Source organism: Microtus oregoni, unplaced genomic scaffold, assembly GCF_018167655.1.
Source record: "Microtus oregoni isolate MIOR12 unplaced genomic scaffold, Mior012 000019F_ref0000042, whole genome shotgun sequence".
Lineage (NCBI taxonomy): Eukaryota > Metazoa > Chordata > Mammalia > Rodentia > Cricetidae > Microtus > Microtus oregoni.
In genome coordinates this window covers 25,402,688-25,426,985 of record NW_024543078.1, presented here as the reverse complement: position 1 = coordinate 25,426,985, position 24,298 = coordinate 25,402,688, and the positions used below count along the sequence as shown (strand labels likewise).

Sequence of the window (24,298 nt, the reverse complement as noted above, 5' to 3'; positions counted from 1 at the left end):
ACACAGCCAGTCAGACACTTCCTTCCCCTGCTCTCTGGTTCACCAGCCTATAAACCGCCTTCAGAACTGCCACCCACCACTTTAACTGCTCCGAGCACCCACGCACGCTTCTGAATTTGTGCTAGCATTCATCTCTCCCATACACACAGTGCATGAAATGGCCTGTTTGGGACTTGAGGCATGCCTTGTTCTGCCTGTCTCGCCTCAGACATGTGAGGAAGTCTGCGGGTATGAGTCTGGCTCCTGGAGCCAGGCTGTCTGTGTTCCAGCCCCGGCTCCGTCACTCATCAGCTAAACATCTCTGTAACTACTCCTTCACCTGTGTGTCTCTCTCTCTCTGCCTCTCAGTGCCCTCACGTCAGAACTGTAGTACACACACTGGCCAACGCGCTCCCTCTGTGTTGACAAATTCAACTCTATTACCACAGTCAAAGCATGCAATGGCGACTTGAGTTCCTAGTTTGTGGTTGTTACTGCTGTTGTTGCTATTCTGTGTACGTGTGCATGTGTGTGCATGCCCTTACCCCGGAATACCCCTATTTTTTATAATTAATGTAAGGTAATTGTACAGATCCCAGTTATTTAATATAGGACGACTGCCACAACTGAGAATTTCCTGAATTTTGAAATAAAAATAGATTTGACTTTCTACTCATTACCTTCTAACGCTATTCAGTTAGAAGGGGGAAGCTAATTGAATCCTGCCCCCTCTCACGTAATTATTGTTGTTACCTATTATTGGTTTTTTCCCTTCTGTGCTTACTTGTCTCTTCTCCTGGTGGTCACTGTAACCTGGGTGTTTGTGCCTATCTGATGTTGCTAAGTTTGACCTCATACCTCTGGTTCCTTTTTCTCTATCATACTGTTGTCGCCTCTATTTTCCAGGCAGAGTTCCCCAACTTGGCCCTTTCTGGCCTGCCTGCCTTCCTTCTGAAGTTCTTTTATCCCCTGTCATCTGTTGAGAGAACTGTCACCTGCCCCAGATCGGCAGTTCTGCTTTGTGTCTCTGTCTGCTGGAAGCCTTCAGCACTTCCAGCTTCTTTTTCCTCTAAACTATGCTCCTGAACACGTGCAAATCTCTTCTCCTTGTCACCCAGCAGTCTCTGCAAGCTTCCCCAGAGAGCCCCTCCTTTTCCATTTCAGCACTCCGTGCAGGCAGGAGCTTCCCATTCCTGCCTTGTGGTGGTGAGTTCACTTTGGTATCTATATCTGGGTTTCCCATGTTTATGCTTTTTTAACTTTTAATTATAGGCATATGAGTGGGGGTGCGGTTTGCATATAGATATAGGTGCTCATGGAGGCCAGAAACATTGAACCCCCTGGTGCTAGAGTTACAAGCACTATGGGTGCTAGGAACCAAACCCAGGTCCCCTAGAAGGGCAGTGTATGCTGTCTCTCTAGACATTTTTCCATATTTGAATGATAGTCTTTAGATCTTTATCAGTGTAGCCAGAAGCTGCTCACTTGTTCCCAGCTGCCTAGACCCAAAATAATCATACAGAAACTATATTATATGCAATACTGTTTGGCCAATAGCTTAAGTGTATTGATAGCTAGTTCTTTTATCCTAAGTTAACTGATTTCTGTTAATCTGTGTATCACCACATGGCTGTGGCTTACTGGCAAGGTTCTGGTGCGTCTGTCTCCTACGGGCAATTACATGGCTTTTCCCTTTGACTCTTTCTTCTTTCTCCTGATATCTCTTGCAGCCTGGATTTACTTTGTTAAGCCATTGACCGAAAGCAGCTTCTTTATTAACCAATGACAATAAAACATATTCACAGCATACTTTACCTCCCACATCACCTCCCCTCTTATATCTAAAAAGGAAGTTGCTTACAATGGATATATTATATCCTTTTGGAGTCTTTGATAGAGTTAAAGAATAGATAGTTACAGTTTTCCTTAGTTGTAATAAAAATAAAGTAGATATAAATATTGTAACTGCAATTCTTGCTTGATACCTGCTTTGTTATATGTAATTTTACTATGTTAAAGTTAAAACCTTCCTTTTTATTTAAACAGAAAAGGTGAAATGGTGTGGGAAGTTCTTCTGTATATGTGTTGTTTTTATTGGTTAATAAAGAAGCTGCTTTTGGCCAATGGCTTAAGAGAATATAGCCAGGCGGGAAGAGACATATAGAGGGAGTAGGTTGAATCAGGGAGAAGCCATGTAGCCACCACAGGAGACAAATGCCTCTGCTGGAGCCTGCCAAAACTTTATCAGTAGGCCATGACCTTGTGGTGATGCACAGATTAATGGAGATGCATTAGTTTAGGATATAAGAGCTAGCTACAAATATACTTAAGCTATTGGCCAAACAGTATTGCAAAAAAAAATATAGCTTCTAAGTGATTATTTCGGGTCTAAGCAGCCAGAAAACAAACAAGTGGCCTTCCTCCAACAGATGAGGATCACTGGAGGTGACACCTACACATCAGCTAGCCCACTTCTCAGTCCTGTCTCCTTTGGACATAGCTGAGACATTTCTGTCTCTCTGTGCATTTCATTTCTCTGGAAGAAACCTGCAAGTCAAATTTACCTTTGCAGACCAGAGCATCTGTGGATTTTTTATTTATAAATCATTCGGTCCATGGTCATATCTAATGTTGCTAACGTAGCCCTCTTCCTTTGTAGAAATTTGACTTTTGATCAACCCTGACTTTGTAAAAGTCCTCTCATTTCTTCTTTCCAAAAAACTCTGTGTCCTTATATGACCTTGCACCACTGGCATTTATTTGAGTCATCTTCATACATAAGGTTCTTATTTCATTTCACACTCACACTCTTTCCTTCTTCAGCGGAAATCCTCTAGTGGCACCTAAGAATAAGCCTGGTGACAGTCACCTGGTGACAGCCCTGGTCTTCAGAGTCCAAATACCTAGGATTTCCCCCTTGTCCTTCATCTCCAACTTCACCTCCACGTCATCCAATCATCCTAGTCTGTCTGATATGACCCCAGATCTACAAGTCACTGTACACATGGCCTTTCTGCCGTGCATACTGAGTAGGCTTTCTCTTCCTGCTACCGCATCTCTAAAATCCACAACCCAATCCTTAAAAACTCATAAGTTTTCCCTTCATTATCATGAAGTGTATCTTCATATATCTCTAGCGGGTCTTCTATGGGGCCGACCTTGGGGACTTTGGATTTGCACACGGGCAGCATTAAGCAGAATATTAGAAATGTAAAGAAAAGAGTGCATGCATTTGTGAGTTAATGGGAATCAAAGAGTTTGGTTACTGTGGTTCCATTTATTCAGAAATCCTGACCGGCGCTGTGCGATTCAGCAACAACCCCATCCTCTGCTACGTGGATACCATCCAGTGGAGGGACATCGTGCAGGATGTCTTTCTGAGCAACATGTCAATGGAATCACAAAACCAGCCGAGAAGCTGTAAGTGCCTCATTCACCTTCCATTAGCTTCAGATCCTCTGAGGAGTTGACGTGGGCAGTGTTGGGGTGGGAAAGAGGATGCTAACTTTAGATCAACATACAACAACAAAAGAAGTAAACAAATGATCTTTCCATTAGAATTTTATTCAAGACAGTAATGTAAGAAATTTTTTTTCATTGTACAAGGCAACACCCATCTCTTCAAGGGTGGTGGAGCATTTGTGAGATCACTGAGCAGAGAGAACCTTTCTCCCGGATACAGGTTGCAGGGGTAGTCACGGTATATGGCGTCTCCCCTTCTGCCTCATGGGCATGGCCCAGTCACGTGTACATCTGTCTGGTTCCTGATTCTCACAGTGGTACTCAGGTCATCCTGATCCTGTGGACTCTGCTCATCAACTTATCAGTGTAAACACTCTGACACAAAACCACGGAGAGAAGATTTGTCCGTGCTTTCCTGAATGTTCTCAGCTAACCAATGCCCCCACTCCTTCAGCAGCCCCCTGCAACTGAGGGCCTTGCAGAGGACCAGAGCTAAGCATGGGGACTCAACCTGTGACCCTCTCTAGCACTGGATAGGAAACTTTGATATAGGGTGTTTTCACGTTCCAAGCTCCACCAAGACTGTTCTTCCTAACAGTACTGATCTTTTCACAGTACGAGATAAGGCATGGACCCGCTTCTTATTCTCCTGTTCCTGCAACTGAGCTTCACACGAGCTTGGTTTAGACCTCCAGTGGAGCCTACATGAATCCTAAAAGACATCAATTAAAAGTCTTGTAGCTTTTTTTTTTCTCAGTTGCTTTATTTTTTATTGATGCCTTGATTAAAAGAGTTGGGGTGAAAAACTTAGGAAATCTGTGATATTAGTCATTATTTGTCCAAAATTTTGTGCAGCCATGGTCACCTTGTGGCACCATAAGTGAAAGAGAGAACGGGTCCAGATCCTCTTGTCCCCTCAAAGACATTGCCTTTGATGACTGGGCTTCCCATACTTCCACCTCTGTTTTAATATAATGCTTTGAAGTTATTATTTGACGATGACATACATGTATACAATGAATTGTAATCCTCCCAACTCCTCTGCTTCCGTGCCTCCCTCCCACTTTCATATCTTTTTAATAACCCACTGACTACAATTAGTACCGCATGTATGTGCACGGGTGTGGGGCATCCACTGGAACATGCTTCACTGACCAGGGGCCACACCCTTGAAAAATGGCTCTCCCTCCTCCAGCAGCCAGGAGTAGGTTCTCGTTGTCCCTTCACCCACCCATGCTTGAATGCTGATTGGCTTGGTCTTCTGCAGGCCTTGGGCAGGCAGCCACAGTTGCTGTGAGGTCGCAAGTACAACAGCCCAGTTGTGTCCAGAAGATGCTGTTCCATAGTAGTCCCTCCTGAACCTCATAGAATCTTTCTCCCCTCTTTTTTGTGATGTGCCTAGAGCTGTAGGAGTGAGGGCTGTGATCCAGATGTCCTGTGCACGGTTGAGCACTCCACAGACACGGAGTCTTTGTGGTAATCATCATTTACTACACAAAGACGTCTCTCTGATGAGGACTGGGCACTAATCTATGGCAGAAAGCTAAGTATTTTGAAGGCAGTGTGATGCTATGTTCCTTTAGCAGAATAAGAGTAGCGAATTCTTCCCCAAGACTTAGGAGCTCCAAGCCATAAGTTTTCGGCCAGATTTATAGCAGCAGGCATGTGTTTCCTCCTGTGGGGTTGATCTTAAGTCCAACTGGAGAATGCTTAGTTTACCCCCTCATAACGTTAAGGCCACTATTGTACCCATGGGCACATCTTGCCAGGGTAGTCATTAGTTCAATCTCTTAAAGTTGCTATCACCACTCTGTGATCTAAAGCCTTTAACATACGAGCCTTTAGGGGTCATTACGTACCCAAACTGTAGCACTAGTCATGAGAATAAGCCTAAATGAATCAAAATTGCATAAACAAGAGACATTTCAGTAAGAATGCCTTCAATAAATTGTTCTGTAATGACAATGATTAAGAGACAAACAGCATGCTGGAGTTTTTAAAAATCAAGTAAGTACGTTAAAATTATACCTATTAAAAGAGAAGAGATCTGTCTCTTGTGTCTCCTACCTTCCACTCTCTTCCATTGACCAGTGCTTCTCAGACTCACAATCCTTTGGAGAAGTCTGTATTTCATCTGTAACAAGAACGAAATCAGTATTACGAGGTCATTTTAACTGTTATGTAGGTGAGGAGTCTGGACTCAGAAGAGCTGCCCACTGTGACCAACGTATATTATTATTGATAAGGTTTAGAACTTAAGGTTGCATGAGTGGACTTACATGAAAGAAAATAAATACATTCATCAGCTACTTCATACCTCAATATAAATTTTAAACATGTACTAAGTATATGTAATAAATATGAATATATATTTAAATCCTAGAAGGGAACATGAGGGTGAATATTTACAATGACAAGTTGAGAAACCAAACTCAGACACCGTCAAATAAGCTTCCCTGTGAAATAAAGTTATATTATATGATAACTGCTTGTCCCCAAAGAGGGAATTAGAACTAAATAGAGTGGTTTTTAAAAGCCCAGTGGAAACATTAAGTACCCAGAACCACAGAAAATAAAAGCAAGAAAACTAAATCCAATCCACACCGCAGTTCTTTCCAACAAACATGCTGCCTCACGCTTTGATCTTTGCGTTTCTCGGTGGGATTAATTTCAGAATGGAATTCAAGAGATTAGAATCCTTTATAGCTGCAATTTAATATTGACCAAATACAAAAATACAAAAATGGTTGAGTTACAAAGATTTCCAGACAATAACAGGCCGGCTATTAGCTAAAGTTTTAGGTAATTGGCCAAATGATTCACAGAATAAGAATGTTCCCTTCCTGTGGAATGTTCTACATGACTCCGTGGCTTGGAGGAGAAGGGTGCTGATTTGCCAGCCCTGATTTCATGTCCCTAAACCCAACGGTGATTGCCCACCACTCAGTCGAGATTGGATATAGCAAGGGGAGTGCGTAGACACGAATATTGGCACCTCCTGGACCCTGGGTTCATGTAGATTTGTCATCTTTGTGATTGTGACAAGTCAGAAGTATTCTCTCAGTTTCCACAGCTCAAATGTCAACAAAACCACTCCACGGGTTTTCCTTTCTTGAACGAGTCTTTTAGCTGAACAGAAAAATCATCCAAGCCAAATACGAGTGCAAAGTTTCCAAACTGCTCCTTGTTTCTAGAACATCCTCTGGGACCTTGGGGGAGGCATCATTGCTTCCATGTCATTTGTTCACTTTTATCAGAATGCACATTTAACTACTAGATTTTTATTTCAGGCCAAAAATGTGATCCGGGCTGTCCGAATGGAAGTTGCTGGGGAGGAGGAGAAGAGAACTGCCAGAAATGTAAGTCGGCACAGGGTCAGGGTCTGAGAAACACGCCGCTGTGGGCAGAGTCCACACAGTGTGTGGCCATCCTCTCCTGCTCTTTGGTAACTGGACAAGCACAGAAGGTTGGCAAAGCAAGCATTGTTAACTGTTTCATGAACGGCGGTCTTACCAACCTCACTGCACACAGCTATCTAAGGCTAACCATTCGGGATATTTCAGCCTGTCATAAAATGCCTAGAAGTCAGCTACCCAAGTGCCCGAGTCATGCAGGATGCTCTGCTCTCAGCTCTCACTTCCCCCTTTCCTAGCACAAACAAATCTCAAAGTTTGCCAGTGTTTCTCCAGTGATCTTTCTTTTTTTCAGTGACCAAAATCATCTGTGCCCAGCAATGTTCCCGGCGTTGTCGTGGCAGGTCCCCCAGTGACTGCTGCCACAACCAGTGCGCCGCTGGGTGTACGGGGCCCAGAGAGAGTGACTGTCTGGTAAGACTCTAGGCGTTGGGGAGCTGGGCTGGGGAGCTTTGTGCTTGTTCCCCACTGATTGTGACAGAAGCCTTCTTGTAGGATACATTGTCAATAAGTGCTGTCCTGGCCACCAACAGCGACACTGTAACAAATGGAGAGAGCTGTTTCTTTAAGAGCCCCTGACATGTGTCCTACAGATCTTTGGGCAGTATAGCCTTGGAATCATCTGCTTTGCCCGCCATATTCCGATGCTTCTTGGGCTGCTCCCCTAGTCCACACCATCACACGGTGTCTTTCCCCCCCCCCCCTTCCACAACCAAAGCTCTGGCAAAAGCTCTAGTGTGAAGTTTGGCATGTGCCAGGGCTGGTGAATGTGATTCCTGGGGTTGGTATAAAACCAAGCAAGGCCCCGTCAGGCTCCGGAAGAGGAAGTCCACCCTAAGCTACAGTCTAGACTATTCTACGGCTTCTGGAAATGGAAGATTTTTAAATCCCAGAAATCAGAGCTGGGCCTGGGAATTTTCTTTTTCACTTGGGCAGTCTGGGCTGGATCTAATGAGAAGCCCAGGGGGGAAGACTCCACATGGGGTTCTTAGTAAGAGCCAAAACCTTGAGTCTGGTCCTTTCCACATGAAACCTTTCTGCTAAGATTCCTGACAAGCTCCAAAATGTTTTCTAAAGTGCTCTTTATAAGAGAAACCCAACGTAAACTGGATTTAAAAATAATGCCATATCATTCTTGCCCTGCCATGTTTCTTTATTTTTCATCACCTGTAATCCATAGAGGTATATTTTTTCCAACCACAAACCCTAAGTTATAGCTACTGGGACAGTCATATGCTTAAAAATAATACTTATTAATTATAAGAGGAAGGTGTTTCTGACTACCATGGAAAGGCTTACTAGATTCTCCCCACTCTAACTGATCACCTAAGCACTGAGAGCTGCCACTGGCCTGCCTGACTTCAGGCTGCCTGGCCTTGGGCTTCTTTCATTTGGATGGCACGTCCTTGACCAGCCATGTTGTCCCTCCTGTGACAGGTCTGCCACAGGTTCCGAGACGAAGCCACATGCAAAGACACCTGCCCACCGCTGATGCTGTACAACCCCACCACCTACCAGATGGATGTCAACCCGGAAGGGAAGTACAGCTTTGGAGCCACCTGTGTGAAGAAATGCCCCCGTGAGTTGCTCACCTTTGATTCACCCATCCTCCATGACCTCTTTCGTCTTATCCTGGACTCTTAGGCAGTTTGGAGCCTGTTGTGCCTGCCTTGTTGTGTAGGTTAGCATATGCCCAGCTAGATACGAAGGTGAGCAGCCAGCTCAGTGCTGAGGGGCAGAGGCAGAGGCAACCTGTGGCAGGCAGGGCTCCTCTTCTCCTGTAAGGGTGGCTTCACCTGTGTTGGTCCTCATGTTGTTGGCGAACAGATTTTGTTAACAAAAGACACCTGTTGTTTTACGCCAAGTCTGAGGGCCAGCTATATAACATGGGGGTGTCCTGGAACTGACAACCACAAAATCACCACCTTCTGGGACCATCATTGTTTGACTCTCTACGATGCTGGCATTTAACAGACCTAAATTAGAAAACGCAGCAGATCTGCCTTCTTGAGTAGAAAAGGCTATGGCTAAGGCTGGGATCTTGGAGGACTGCAGTTTCAGTTTTGCTTTCATTTCCTCATTTGGGTTTGGTGTTTATGTATGATTGTACTCTGCTGGAACCTATAGGGAAATGGCAACACAGATCACTCCCAAACATAGAAGTAAAGCAATGTATAAAGAACCTTAAGAGCCAATCTTGACTTCTAGAAAGGAAATTGAGAGCCCCCCCCCCCAAAAAAAAATGTAAAAGAGAAACTAGAAGGATAAGATTTTGCCTACCTAGATTTAGGTGATGAAAGTCTATTTAGAAAAAAAAGAGAGAGAAAGAAGAAGGAGGAGGAGGAGGAGGAGGACGAGGAGGAGGACGAGGAGGAAGAGGAGGAGGAAGGAGGAGGAGGAGGAGGAGGAGGAGGAGGAGGAGGAGGAGGAGGAAAAATAGAATAATAAGCCACTGTAAAGTAAAAGAAAACTAAGATGAAGGAAAACTTGCCCAGTCATGCCACAGATGGACTCAGTGTGAAGACTTAGTTAACAGGGCTTTAAAACCCACAGAAAACACTCAAAACCTTAAACAATAAGAGCATATGACTCGCAGACTACCAATGCCCATACTTTGGGGGATCTATTTAGGAAACTCAAAATGGGGGCAAAGAGTCTCTAGTGCACACTATAATCATAAATATTAAATGAGGTAGACCACAAAAAGGTGAGGGAAAGGGGAGAAAGAGATTGGGGTGCCTGTCTGGGAAGCAGCACAAGCTGGTCCCCTCACTGCTCCCCCAAGGACCACATGGCAGGTGGGGAAGAGCAAAGCTGGTGTCAAACACAGAACAAACTGCAGTCACCTCAGTGGGACATGGGCTGTTTGAGACGCATTAATGGGTGTCACGTACAATTTCAAGGTTTACCTGAAAGTTCCAAACACGTACCTGACAAAGGAGGCTGATGTTCACAGACAGGCTTCTGGTCAGTGAGCATGCACAGTGCTGTTCCCTCCCTCTCCCCTTGATGCCTGTGATCAAATGTCTGTGTTTCCCCACATTACCGTCAGAAAGTCATTAAACTCAAACTTGATTCTCTTTCGAGTTGAAACCTGTCAACCTCTCTCCTCGATGTAAAGTCAGTCAAACTATCAGAGACCTTTCCGGTGGCCCATGTAGAGCAGGCCATGAGGATGTTTGTGGAAGGTTGGGCACACCTGCCATGGCCTTCAACACCTTCTTTTCATCGTCCCTTCCTCAGGAAACTACGTGGTGACAGATCACGGCTCGTGTGTCCGGGCCTGCGGTCCTGACTACTATGAAGTGGAGGAAGACGGTGCTCGCAAGTGTAAAAAGTGTGACGGGCCCTGTCGCAAAGGTAGGGCATCTACGGGTGTAGACAACTCTTTTCTGTGGCCTTTGTGCCGGACTCTCACGTCCCCCTCCAAACAAACACACCTTACTCTTTTAATTAAAAAGGAAAATGCACATCTTTGTCTGTAAAGTAGAAGACAAACTAGCAAAGCCAAGTTACCAAGATTGGGGGGGGGGGGGGGCATTCCCTTGAACCAGGCACAGTGGTGCCACCTACAGCCCAGGTAGGTGAACTGTCTTGGAGAGAAAAACGGGGAACCAATGTCTTTATGAGTAGCTAGATTCAGTTGAAGTCCAAAACAACAGGGAGACTTCAAAGCCAGCCAAGGTCTGTGACAAGGGCAACCCCAAGCCCCCATTCCAGTGACTGGAACACCAAAGCTTGCCAGGAGTCCCGACACCTGGAGGGTCCCCTCAGAGCGGGATGAGTGAACGATGACTGGTACAGGGGTTCGTGCTTCTGCCTGTGCCGGTGCCGCCTTCTTAGTTCAGCAAAGGTAAATGGAACAAATCTCTCTCTTAACAGTTTGTAATGGCATAGGCATTGGCGAATTTAAAGACACGCTCTCCATAAATGCGACTAACATCAAACACTTCAAATACTGCACTGCCATCAGCGGGGACCTTCATATCCTGCCAGTGGCCTTTAAGGGGTAAGTAACAGCTGAGTGACTTGGAGAGAGAGCAGCCAAATCTACTTCTTAGAAGCCATGGAAAATGACCAATAATCATGTTGCTGTCTGTTTCAGGGATTCCTTCACACGGACCCCTCCTCTAGACCCACGGGAACTAGATATTCTAAAAACCGTAAAGGAAATAACAGGTTCGTATCCGGGAGCACACACAGTAGATTAAATTTTACAGAAACCACCAGACATTCCCCCTTCTTCTCTGGCATAGCAATGTGGTGTCTGAAGCTCTACCGTTAGGATTAATTCTTAGAGAGTTTGTAAAATTTGTTTCCCTTTGTGCACATTGGAAGCACTTTAAGCCAAGGCTGAAGCCATGCTGGACCTCATGTGGTCACATGTAACAGTTCTTCCCAGGTCAGACAGGCCTTCATCCTCACAGACCTCAAGTCCCGGAGAGAAAAAGGAGGGGAGATGCGGGTTCTCGGGTTTCAGGGTTCCTGAAGTAGATTTCAACTGATTGCCCACCGGGGAGTCTTGGATTCTTGACTGCCACCTGCACTTCGTTTTCTTCATCTTTAAAAAGGGATAATTAGATCTGAGAAACAAGACTGATGTGGGGATCAGAGTTAAATGAAGAAAGCATTTAAAATGAGACTAAGTAAGCAGCTACTTGAAGACAGAGAAGGAACCAAGTGTGTAATCTGATAGCCTTGAAGGATAACAGAGCCAGGGCACATCTTCAGCCTGTAGGGTGGAAATCGGCCTGGGGGTTGAGAGAGGTGCACTCAGAGATTCAAAGTTCCATGGAGGAGGCAGGATTTCATTTTTTTTTTTAAAGATCACCGGGACATGTGTCAGTATGTACACTGTCATCCTTGGTGGTGAGGACCAGAGAATCCACTGCCATTGTCTGTACACCATGAGTCCTAGAACATGCTTCCTACAAAACAAAGAACTTTCCAGCATCGTGTGTCTAAGTCTTTCTTCCTCCCCTCTAGGGTTTTTGCTGATTCAGGCTTGGCCTGAAAACTGGACAGACCTCCATGCTTTTGAGAACCTAGAAATCATACGTGGCAGAACAAAGCAACAGTAAGTCAGCCGTAACCAAAGCCTGGGAGATTATCTCTGCTTTTTATTTTGAAATTGGCCTTAAAGGGGAGGTACAGAAACAGGACAAAGGTGAACTTCCACTCAGCTTCCCCTAATGTGAGCAACTTACATGAGCCGATGTGTGGCTCTGCACAGCGCTGTGCGCTCGACCGTGTACTTTATTGAGTTCACCAGATTTTCCATGAAAGCATGTGTCCTTTCTCTGTCCTCTCAAGAATCCCACGTTGCATGGACTTCTAATGTCTTCTTAGTCCCCCCCCCCCAAATGTCCATAGCTCCAATGGCTTTGACTGTTTTTATTGTCTTGACACTCTGGGAAAATATGAGTAGGTGTTTTACAGAATGTCCTTATTTGTGTTTGGCTGATCTTTGATAGTGCTGAAGTTGAAGGTATTTAACATATTGCACAAGAGGACCCAAGTGAGGTTTTAACACTAAATGGTTTGGGAATCTATAATGTCCTCTCTTCCAGACACAACAATGAAATGTGTGCACAGAGAGAAAAGGATACAGAGAGAGAGAGAGAGAGAGAGAGAGAGAGAGAGAGAGAGACAGAGAGAGAGAGAGACAGAGACAGGGAGATAGGGAGGGAGGGAGGGAGGGAGGGAGGGAGGGAGGGAGGGAAGGAGGGAGGGAGGAAGGGAGGGAAGGAGGGAGGAAAAGAGGGAGAGAGGGAGAGAAGAAGGGAAGGAGACCCTTAATAGATGAGAGAAATACTAAAATTGGTGGTGAGGAAGAGAAGTTTGGACATCTGCAGCTCAAACTTCCTTGGGAACATTAGGAGAACCTTTTCTGAAATTTGCCTCCTCTAACATCACATCATAAAATAGCGTGATACACACAGAAAATGCATTGCTTTCCACCAGCTCCGTTAGTCAAATGCTTGTGATAATAAGCACACAGCTACATCTGCTTCCTGCCTTCTGGGGCTCTCAGGAGCGTTTCTTCACTGAGGCCAGCCTGGGGATGAGCTCTATGACCCAGTGCTGGAGCTTGACCTGCCAGAAAGACCCCAGGCAGATCCTGACTCCTTGGCTTCTCTGAGGAAAATTCCCAGTGGAATTCCCAGTGTGGGTCTCCTACCCAGGACCCCTCGCTTCTCTGGAAACAGGCAGTGAATAGAGAACCACGAACAGAAAGGGGGGCTGTCAAATAATGCTTTATTCCTCTGACATGTAACCTCTTAACTTTCATTCTCTTCCTTTCCTTCTGTCGCAACCAACCCATTCCTGATGCTGGTGTCAGAGAAGCTTACTACAAATACTCACTGCTTCTATGTGCTTGGCCACCAGCGGCCTGTGACAACCCAAATTCCTCCATCAGGGCCATAGATCTGGGCTCTGACTTTAACCACCATCCCCAGGCCTGTCTTCCAGCCCTCCCCGACTGCAGACAGCCTGCATCCTCTTTTGCCACGTGGTGTGGCATTCCTTTCCCTTTTGTCTGGCTAACTTCAGTCTAGTCATCCAGTGGGGGCGTACCTTGTAGAATCCTACTTGGCTCTGCTCTCCACGTCTCAGATATGAGACATCGTGGCTTGGAGAAAGTTGTCCTTCTATGGCGCTCCTCCATGGAGCTACTTAAGTTCCCCTTCTTGACTAATCGTTCTCTCTAAAGCTGTGTTCATTTCTCTGCACTCAAAAAGTACCTGGATCAACTAACCCAGGGCCCATAGGGTCTCACAGAGACGGAACCGACAACCAGGGAATCTACATGGAACAGATCTAGGCACTCTGCATTTATGTTACAGTTGTGTAGCTTGGTCGTCTTGTAGGACTCCTAACAGTAGGAGCAGGGACTGTCTCTGACTCTGTTGTCTGTTTTGGGGACCCTTTTCTCCTATTGAATTGCTTCATCCAGTCTTAAGATGAGAGGAGGTGCCTAATCTCAATGTAACTTGATATACAATGGCTGACTGATATCCATGGAAGACCTATCCTTTTCTGAAAAGAAAGGGAGGAGGAGTGGAAGGGAGAGAGGCTGGGAGGAGGGGAAAGTGTGGTAGAGATGTAAAAGCAAATAAAGAAATGAAAAGCTCCGCCTGTATGAGGGCATCACCTTTAGACAGGTTTTCTAAGTAAAAGAGACATACATTTAACCTATACAGTGTTTGTCAAGGGGCACTACAGATATTTACTCAATAAACATGACCGGATGAACCTGGATAGATGAATAGATGGGTAGATGGACAAACAGACAAATTGACTTCAAGTACACATTGGTGTTTTTGACTTCTAGGAAAGCTATAAATACAGCAAATGAAATGGCGTCAGGCCATTGGCCAGGCCTCCACTTTACCCAAGGTTAAAGATAACAAATGGATGAGAAACCATCCTTTCCTTGAAGAAACTTAAAAAAAAACAATCTCGTTTTCCAAAAGCCATGATTCATATTTTTTACAGAATGATTATTAATAGGAACACGGTTTTCAGAAAACCTAAGTGGCTCAGAAAAACAAAATCGGAGGGTGGCGTGTTGTTCTCACTGTCACATACAGTGCAATTTTCCTTCTCCCCCATTCAGCGGTCAGTTTTCTCTTGCGGTTGTTGGCCTGAACATCACATCATTGGGATTGCGTTCCCTCAAGGAAATAAGTGATGGAGACGTGGTCATTTCTGGAAATCGAAACTTGTGCTACGCAAATACAATAAACTGGAAAAAATTCTTTGGGACTTCCAATCAGAAAACCAAAATCATGACCAACAGAGCCCAGAATGACTGCAGTAAGTAGCTGGTCCCATGTCACCTGTGTGCATAGCTCCTGGAGGTAATTTCTTTTCAGAAGGGATGCTGAAGGGGCCGTCGTCTCCTGCTCACTGCTCTTCGCTGGGTCAACAGTGTGCTGGAGCAAAGAGTGAACACAGGGATATGGAAAATGTGCACTTTTGTGGGGGATGGGGGGAAGTTAAAGTAACGAATAAGTCAGATGCTGAGAATACAATCACAACTGCAAAGAGACACTTTAAAGGAACACTTAAAGAGAAGCCTTCTACTCTACACTGGGACAATAGGAACAGGGGCCCTAAGGGCTAAGCCCCTACCGCCAAAGGCTCCATCTGGAGATGTACATTCATTTGAAAGAAGAGAACCCAAACTGAGAATTCAGCTGAAGAGATGGCCTGCGTCTGGTGGCCAGGCTGCATCTTTAGTTGGCCCCTAAAATGGGCAGCAGCTTCCACGTGATACTGGTTTTGTACACATGAAAGATATAAGGTTGATGGGGGCATGGAAGCTTGTGCCAAGGTTACAGAGAACCAGCCAAGCCGGCCAGTACATGGGCAGGGCTGAAGTCCCTAAAAGGAGCCCTGGAGAGGCCACTGTGCTATCCCATAAAGATGAAGCTTAAGTTTCAATGGACACCCCAGGATTTTAGAGACGTCAGTATGATGGGATGTCTGCTACCGAAAACAAAAAGAGAAGAAGCTGCAGGCTTGGGATACATCAGGTCAATGGGGGAAGCTTCTGCACACTGCAAGGGGCAGACCTGGAAGGACAGAGCTACCTTAGTTCTTGAGAGCCCCTTATTTCCAGCATCTGGAAATCCTCATGAAATTACTCCGGCTTTCAAGAACTTGAGTAGTTCTGCTGGTTTTCCGTCTCGCTTTGGTTCACTCTTTCTTTCCTGTGCCCCATTCCACCTCTGTGAAATGGGAATGATTATTATGTGCCATTGTATGTGGAAAGTTTGTAAATTGCTTTCTGATTGCCTTGAGTCCCAAGAAAAAAATAGACTTGAGGTTTCTGAACACTATTGATACTGTTAAAGACTTGCCGAGGGCAAGTGAGATGGCTCGGCAGAAAAGAGCGTTGCTGCCAAGCCTGGAGACCTGAGTTCTATTCCCAGGACTCATATGGAGCACGGAGAGAGCCAGCTCCCACAAATTGATATTACACACACACACACACACACACACCACAGTGGCGTGCACATGTTCATCCTCTACACAAAATAAAAAAGGTAATGGAGTTTTTTAAAAGTCTTAAGAAGATGGAATAAACACATTTGGTATTGTACAATGTTCATAATCCTATGTGGGCTGAGAGCAGGTGTGGAAGGCGGGGGAGATGATGTGGCTTGAGTGTGTTTCCAGGAGCTCAGGTGTTTGAACCCTTGACCTGGTGCTTCTGCCACTCTGATGGACAGTGTCCCTTCTTAAACTGCTAGCCAAAGTAAAGCCTTCCTCCCTTCAGTTGCTTCTTGTTAGATATGTGGTCACATCAGTGAGCGACATATGTGCTGCGGTCTAGGCTCCCTGGAATTTAAAGGATGAAATGTGATCTTCATTATATTACTTTTTTTTTCCCCCTGGGGGCTGCTTTTATGGGGACGACCTGACAGAGGGCATGGTCCGTACAAAACCAGGAACAATACATATATATATATCTACAGAGACGGGGTCCTCCAAGGGCGGGGCAAGAGCGCTGCCGGTCAAAACCGGAAGTACATCGAGAACTCGCCCACCCGGCTCCGCCCCCTCCGTCTGCCTGGGTGAAGTGCAGGGGCCGGGCACTGTGACAGCCAGCTCTTTCTGGGGAGTCATTATATTACATTTTGACTAAATATAGCGCTATTCTCACATCAGTCTTTAGTCGCTAGAGCTACATCAAGTGCACACGTGTGCCTACTACACATGTGCGTAAAAGAATGTATGACATCTCACAGTTACATTCCTGACTCTGGTTTCAAAACATTAAATTAAATTAGCTTTTGAAACGTGCAAATGCCACTGACTTGTGGCAAGACTCTAAACACTGACAGAGGCAATACTGAGTATCAGCGATGCTTTGGCCCCGTTGGGCTTTGAGAACTTGCCCTGTTTTTTATGCTTTAATCACCTTGGCTTTGGCTTCCTCTTTCTCACATGGTGATGATTCCGGCACCATGGCATTCCTCAGTGACATGAGAGCCTGTATGTGACTCTCTTGGCATGGTACCCAGCACACAGCAAGCAGCTACCACCTTCCCTGCCATGGTTCTGTCAGCTGTGACATCCATCATCAAAGCCTCTGCAGAGTCAGGTTCAAGCTGCCCTGAATATCACAGAGAACAAAGGCCATGGTCCCCTACTCCCCTCAGAACCCCCGCGTGCCTGCAAAGAGCCCATGGTCCCTCGGAAGGGTGTCTCCTCTTCTGATCCCTCCCGTTACTGCGCTGTGACTGACCCTGTGACTCACTGTGTTTTCTCAGAGGCCACAGGCCACGTCTGTAATCCTCTGTGCTCCTCGGAAGGCTGCTGGGGCCCTTCGCCCAGGGATTGTGTCTCCTGCCAGAACGTCAGCAGGGGCAGGGAGTGCGTGGAGAAGTGCAACGTCCTGGAGGGGTGAGACGCTGTCTAGCCAAGAGATGAGCCCCGTGCTCTTTCTACAGCCTCGCAGTTATTCACGTTATTTTTTCTCTTTCTCTCTTGTTCTTGATATTATCCTTTGTTTATTTGATGGTCATTTTTTTGGCAAAGTGTTCATCACATTAGAAAGCATTGTTCCTCAATGCACCTGATAACCTGTCCTGTCTCTCTTCCTGAAAATACTTTAAATTTTCATTTGACAGAAATTCCTCAAGATAGAACAGGCACAGTAGCTAACATATTTAAGAAAGTGTGGGCGTTTGGACTTTTCTTTCCTGTCCACTGTTCCCATTGTATTAAAATATGTCAACACAGAGCATTTCCTAATTAATTTTAGTTTTATGTGCCCCTCACACACACCGATTATTGAGTGTGCAAATTATTTTAATAAAACCAGAAAGAAAAATGGAAACCCTATATTTTGTTAGTTTAAAAGTAACCAATTGCTGGGCGGTGGTGGTGCACGCCTTTAATCCCAGCACTCGGGAGGCACAGGCAGGCGGATCTCTGTGAGTTCGAGGCCAGCCTGGTCTAGAAGAGCTAGTTCCAATACAGGAACCAAAAGCTACAGAGAAACTGCGTCTCAAAAAAATTTAAAAAAAAAGTAATCAATTGATAGTACAAAGTATGTCAATGTTGGCATAAAGTTTTAAGTGAATATTGGTAATGATTTAAAGAAATTACTTAGAAAATTAAATTGAAAGGCAGAAAGGGGCATTTTGTTGTTGTTGTTGCTGTTATTTAAGGGATGAGAGGAAGCTACGGTGGAGGAGAGACATGTGAGTTACAGGCAGTGCTGGGAAATCTTCCATCCTGTTTCGCTAACAGGGTGTGGACCACAGTTTGTATCCAGAAATATTCCAGAGCTGGATGGAAAGGCAATTTTGATTTTGTAAGAATATCTCCGTGGGCCTAGGGCTACTGCTCCAACTGCTGTTTGACGTCACACCGTGAGCAGCACCAGAGCCCTTCCTGTGCTAAATAGACGTTCATATCTTCAACTTTCAAATCTCTTCACTGCACCCAGAGGCCCAGGGCTCTTAGTGTGAGATGCCGATGGCCTGCAGCACCTCATCACCATTCAAGCCAGAATCCTGCAGGAGGTGACATGGAGACAAAGCTCAGAAAATCACCAATGAGGGTTTTATTCACTGCCAGCCAGTTGGCTGTGGTCTCTATGTTCTGCTGGGGAAAAGCCGTCCAGCACTGGCCATTGGCCTCTTCTGTATGCTTTGCAGTTTGACAACAGGCAGGCAGGGACAGGTGCGCATGGCACCCTCTACTGTTACAACCCTAGTCCATTCCTTGATTTTTGGGACCCTTAGCTCTACAAATCTTAAAGTTCTTATGGTTGCCTGCAGTGTGGGACCCTTAGGTGTTATGACATGTGTAGAGGCCCGTTACATTAGGATTCCCAAGCCTGTCAGAGAAGTGGGTGCAGCTTCAAGAAGGGGCTGAGTGATGGGCCCCTCCATTCTTGACAGTGATTGCTGTTATAATTCTTGAGCCCGGGACGGCTGAGACCCTTGGCTCTAAAATCCAGAAAGTACTCTGGAACTCCCTCAGCCACCAGAACCTGAAGTTTGTTTTTTCCTGCTCTATCCATTCTTTGGCCTAAGCTCTCCATCCTCTCTCTGTCTGCCCTCTCCTTCATGCCTGCTTTGCCCCTCTCAAGCTGGCTGGTCTCTTCTTCAACCACCAAACAACTGGCCAGGCACTACTTCTGCAGCTCAGCCTGACGATGGCTCACTGTTACTGCTGTTCCATAGCCTCTTCCATCTCTCTTCCTGTCCCTGCTGCCTCTTTCTAGATGCTGCCAGCTCAGCCTGACCTACTAAAAGTAGGCAAAGGAAAGGCCGCCTGAGAGGAGTCTATTATTGGCTTAGTATATCTATTGCTGCAATACCAGAGGAAACAGCACACAGGAAGGAGTTTTCCAGAGACTCCCGAAGTGAACAAGTTTGAACGTTCCTTTCCTATTCCTTTCTTAGTCTTAGAAACCATTTCTTTCCAGCTTAAATGTCCATGTGGGTTTTAGAAGGAAGGGATGGTTTGCAAAGATGTTTTTCATATTTGGCTTTCTTACCTGACATTCAGAAACTACCTGTAGGAAAAGGTCAGAGAAGTACTCTGGTTATAAATGAAACTGTGTGCAAGGTGACCTAAGGCTCTATTAGGGAGCTCAGCGTATTATATTTCAGGTCAGTCCCATAATTCTGACCCTTTCTTTGCCCTTAAGATGCTTCTGAGTTTCTGGGCTAGGTCATTTGCGTTACTTGAAATAGTTACCGCCACTCGGGGTATGGCATGCTCAGTTCACTGTGTTCTTCCCCCAGGGAGCCGAGGGAGTTTGTGGAGAAATCTGAGTGCATCCAGTGCCACCCAGAATGTCTGCCCCAGGACATGAACATCACCTGTACAGGCCGGGTAAGGAGTCCTACTCCACGCTCTACCCTGCTTTGTGGGAAAGCCTTCACAAGAGCCCCAGCAAGAACAGCAATGATCCAAGCCACCCCCAAGTAGGAAAGATAGCTGTGCAGGCCCTTTCCAGGGAAGAGAGCCTCAGGATCTGATCCTTAAAGTGCCTATTCAGGGTAGAAGCGCCTCACCCCTGCCTGCCCAGCATCTCACACTCATTTCACCATGGCGATTCCCCCACTGTATCACAGGACAGGCTATACTGGCTTGAGACACTGCCAGGCAGCTCCCACAGCTTTGGCCATCTGCCAACATCTCCTCATTTTACTCAAACGCCACCAAAGCATTGTTTAACAAGTTCAAGTTACACTATTTTTTTTTTTAAAGAAATCCCAGCAATTTTTCTTCAGTCATTTGCTTTTTTTACACACACAGTAGCAAACTTCTAAGGGATGTCTGTGGGAATCCGGGTTGCTCTGACTCAAATATGCTGCTCCTACCTGATACTAAGCCTAGTCCGGGCTCTGTTTCCCTGTGAGTTCCAGCAGCAAACTCTTAAGTGTCCTCATTGAAACCTATTTCAGCGGTTGTCCATCAGTCAGGCGGAGTGTAACAGAACTGAGTTAGGAAATCGAGACTGTCAGCATGACTGGTTACCAAATAAGCCCTGGGTGTGCAGGCTTGCAGGGCATTGGATGGAATCCTCATGGCTGCAGAGAAATAATTGGTGCTATTGCTTTAGTCTTCCAGCTGCTCTGGCTTCGAGTGTGTTCCGCCTCTGTGCAGACAGAGCTGAACGGTTGGTTACTGGAGCCACGGGGAAAAACCCTTGCCTACCAGTCCTCTCATGAAGTGTGAAGCACACAGCCTGGGCAGTCCCACTGCTTTTGTTTCTGGGACTTTTACAAGGACATTCCAGGTTTTACAGACAGACTCTAGCACTGCACATTCACAGCCCACTCCGCAGCCAGCACCGCCATGTGCCGCCTGCTTTCCCACAGAAAAATACAAAAGAGGGATTCCCTTCATGCGCCTCAGCAAGCCGAAGTCTGGCCTCCCTCAGCATTGCCTTTTAACTTCAGATGGGATATGCAGGAAAGATAAGGATATACAACACGTGTAGACCAATCGAAATGACTCTGACAAGTACTATGCCCACGATATCTTAAAGTACCGTTAAGAAAATATGGTGAAGAACGAAGTTTAATTTACGCTTGGGTGTGATAAATTCATTTGCTTTTTCTATGAAAACCTTTATGTACTTTATACAACGTGGCTTTACTAGAGGGACTGAGAATGGTAAACATGATAACAGCTGTCCTTTCTTAACGGATTATAGCCCACAAATCGAATTGCTCTGTATAACTGATCTGAGTTAGATGATAAAGAAGCTTGCTGTCGGGTCTGAATGCTTTAGTTCCATCCCTGAGACTCACACAGTGGAAGGCAAGCACTAGCTCTCACAGGAAGTGCCCTCATCTCCACAACGCATCCACACACTTTCTTTATTAGCTAATCATTAGTATAAAACATATTAAAAGAAATTGGATTGTTTTCAGTGCAGTCAGGAAAACGTATCTTATTGCGGGCACAGCAGGCAAGAGCAACCACACCACTTGTCGTATATTTTAAGAACTTCTGCACTGGGGCTGGAGAGATGCCTCAGTGGTTAAGAACACTGGCTGCTCCTCTTGAGAACCCAGGCTTGATTCTCAGCACCAACGTGCCAGCCCACAGTCACCTGCAACTCCAGTTTCAGGGGATCTGATGCCCGCTTCTGGCTTCTATGAGCTCCAGGCGTACAAATGGTGCACAGACATTTACACACATATACAATAATAAAGAACATCCATATTATTGGCTTTTGTTTTCTCACAGTAAATATTATAAATAGGAAGTTATTTCTATTTTTGAAAAAGAACTAAAAAGATTCGTAACGTTCTCTGTATCTTGCTTCAGGGGCCAGACAACTGCATCAAGTGTGCCCACTACATTGACGGCCCACACTGTGTCAAGACCTGCCCAGCTGGGGTCATGGGGGAGAACAGCACGCTGGTCTGGAAGTATGCAGACGCCAACAATGTCTGCCACCTCTGCCATCCAAACTGTACCTATGGGTAAGAGCAGTACAGTCACCTACAAAAGCTTGTGAATTTATATACTGGAAATGCCTACCAAATTTTAGGCAGTGGTTTATATAGGCTTGTATTTTAGCCAGGACCCTAATATGTTTCAACTGTGCGCTTGTGGTGACAGAAGGGATAGGCTGGTGGGCAGATCTCAGATTGATAAATATTGTTCTGTCTTTCAGGATATTTGTCTCGGGTAGTCTTGGTTCCTTGGCACCGCGTTGCCAATAGAAAAGAGTGATGGGCACAGCTGACAACCTCTTTCCCCTCTGTATAATTAGGGTTGGGGATAGTATGGACTGTGGGGGAGGGCCTGGGGAGGTGGCTCATTCAGTGACTTAAGGACCTAGTTCGTTCGTCAACACCATGTAGAAAATACCAGGAGTGAAGACTGTATACACCTGTAACCTCAGCACTAGAAAGGCAGAGATGGGAAGGCTTTCTAGACATTTATTCTAGCCAAATTCTTGGTGAACTAGAGTTTACTGAGAGATCCTGACTCAAAAAAAAAAAGGAGTAGTTGTTTTTCAAAAATGACATTTGGTGTTGACTTCTAGACTTCACACAGTGCACGCACACATGAGCGCACATGAAGACACACACACACACACGTGGGCGCACATGAACACACACACATATACGCAGTAACACTTCCTGAATTGTTCCAAAGCACTTTTTAAAAATCTGCTTGATTGTTAAGCTGACTTCAGTGGCTTGAATTAAAGCTAGCTTGAGAAGAATTAGCAGAAGCGTTCTGACTCTATACATTTCATTTACTGGAACACTATAAATTAACAATTGAATCAGATCACACTCAGTAACCAGAACAGTGTCGGAGTTTTCATTTATATATATATATATATATATATATATTACCCATGTCATTATATTTCTAAAGTCTTCCCTCTTACTCAGAACTGTCACTCACTCTTTCTCTGGTTCTCTCCAGTACCAGCAACCTGGCTTTACAGTGCTGTGTATCTAAATGCATTCTTCTGTAAAATCCAGTGATAACTAGTTCAACATAAATTACAGGATTTTGTGATGATGAGTTAGTATCTATAATGTACTAAAAATAATGACTAAGACAAGGTGAGCACTAACAAGCAATGTTAATGGTAAGAGCGGTGGCAACAATAGTGGTGGTGGTGGTGGTGGTGGTGGTGGTGGTGGTGGTGGTGGTAGGGACTGATGCTGGTGGTAAGAATAGTGGTAGTGGTAGTGATGTGGATGGTGGTGATGTAGATGGTGGTAGTGGTGGTGTGGATGATGGTGGGGGTGGTGATGTGGATGATGGTGGGGGTGGTGATGTGGATGGTGATGGTGGTTATGTGGATGATGGTGGTGGAGATGTGGATGATGGTGGTGATGTGGATAGTGGTGGTGGAGATGTGGATGATGGTGGTGATGTGGATGGTGATGGTGGTGATGTGGATGGTGGTAGTGATGTGGATGGTGGTGGTGATGTGGATGATGGTGGTGATGTGGATGATGGTGGTGATGTGGATGATGGTGGTGATGTGGATGATGGTGGTGATGTGGATGATGGTGGTGATGTGGATGATGGTGGTGATGTGGATGATGGTGGTGATGTGGATGGTGGTGGTGGAGATGTGGATGGTGGTGTTGGTGGTGATGTGGATGGTGATGGTGGTGATGTGGATGATGGTGGTGATGTGGATGATGGTGGTGATGTGGATGATGGTGGTGATGTGGATGATGGTGGTGATGTGGATGGTGGTGGTGGAGATGTGGATGGTGGTGGTGGTGGTGATGTGGATGGTGATGGTGGTGATGTGGATAGTGATGGTGGTTATGTGGATGATGGTGGTGATGTGGATAGCGATGGTGGTGATGTGGATAGCGATGGTGGTGATGTGGATAGTGATGGTGGTGATGTGGATGATGGTGGTGATGTGGATGATGGTGGTGATGTGGATGATGGTGGTGATGTGGATGGTGATGGTGGTGATGTGGATGATGGTGGTGATGTGGATAGCGATGGTGGTGATGTGGATGGTGATGGTGGTGGTGATGTGGATGGTGATGGTGGTGATGTGGATGATGGTGTTGATGTGGATGATGGTGGTGATGTGGATGATGGTGGTGATGTGGATGATGGTGGTGGTGGTGATGTGGATGGTGATGGTGGTGATGCTAATTACATGGATAGTGGTGGTGGTGCCGTTGAGGACACGGCTGGTGGTGGTGGTGACAGTGGCAATTCTTGTAACTGTGACTGTTATAACAATAAGTTTTCTAGGAAAACAATCATACTACCTTTCAATATTTTGTTTTAATTTCTTTTCCAAAAGTCTCAGATTGTATAAAGGGGCTGGAATTTCCAGAATAATATCAGAAACAATAATAGTTAAGTCAATATTTGACATCTGGTGGTGATGGGTAGGACAGCAGTGTGTCAGCATTAGCAATGCCTTGGTTCTTGGTCTGAGA

General features: G+C 45.6%; 1 protein-coding gene across 3 annotated transcripts in view; it reads left to right on the top strand.

The window, feature by feature from the left end:
* Positions 1-24,298, top strand: part of Egfr (epidermal growth factor receptor) — a 176,963-nt gene that overhangs the window by 120,002 nt on the left and 32,663 nt on the right. For all 3 annotated transcript variants that reach the window (XM_041669982.1, XM_041669981.1, XM_041669983.1), the window contains exons 4-15: positions 3,265-3,399; positions 6,732-6,800; positions 7,150-7,268; positions 8,292-8,433; positions 10,098-10,214; positions 10,737-10,863; positions 10,960-11,033; positions 11,841-11,931; positions 14,476-14,675; positions 17,141-17,273; positions 19,634-19,724; positions 21,675-21,832. In XM_041669982.1, the coding sequence (XP_041525916.1) occupies positions 3,265-3,399; positions 6,732-6,800; positions 7,150-7,268; positions 8,292-8,433; positions 10,098-10,214; positions 10,737-10,863; positions 10,960-11,033; positions 11,841-11,931; positions 14,476-14,675; positions 17,141-17,273; positions 19,634-19,724; positions 21,675-21,832 (1,456 nt within the window). The remainder of the gene's footprint in view (positions 1-3,264; positions 3,400-6,731; positions 6,801-7,149; positions 7,269-8,291; positions 8,434-10,097; positions 10,215-10,736; positions 10,864-10,959; positions 11,034-11,840; positions 11,932-14,475; positions 14,676-17,140; positions 17,274-19,633; positions 19,725-21,674; positions 21,833-24,298) is intronic.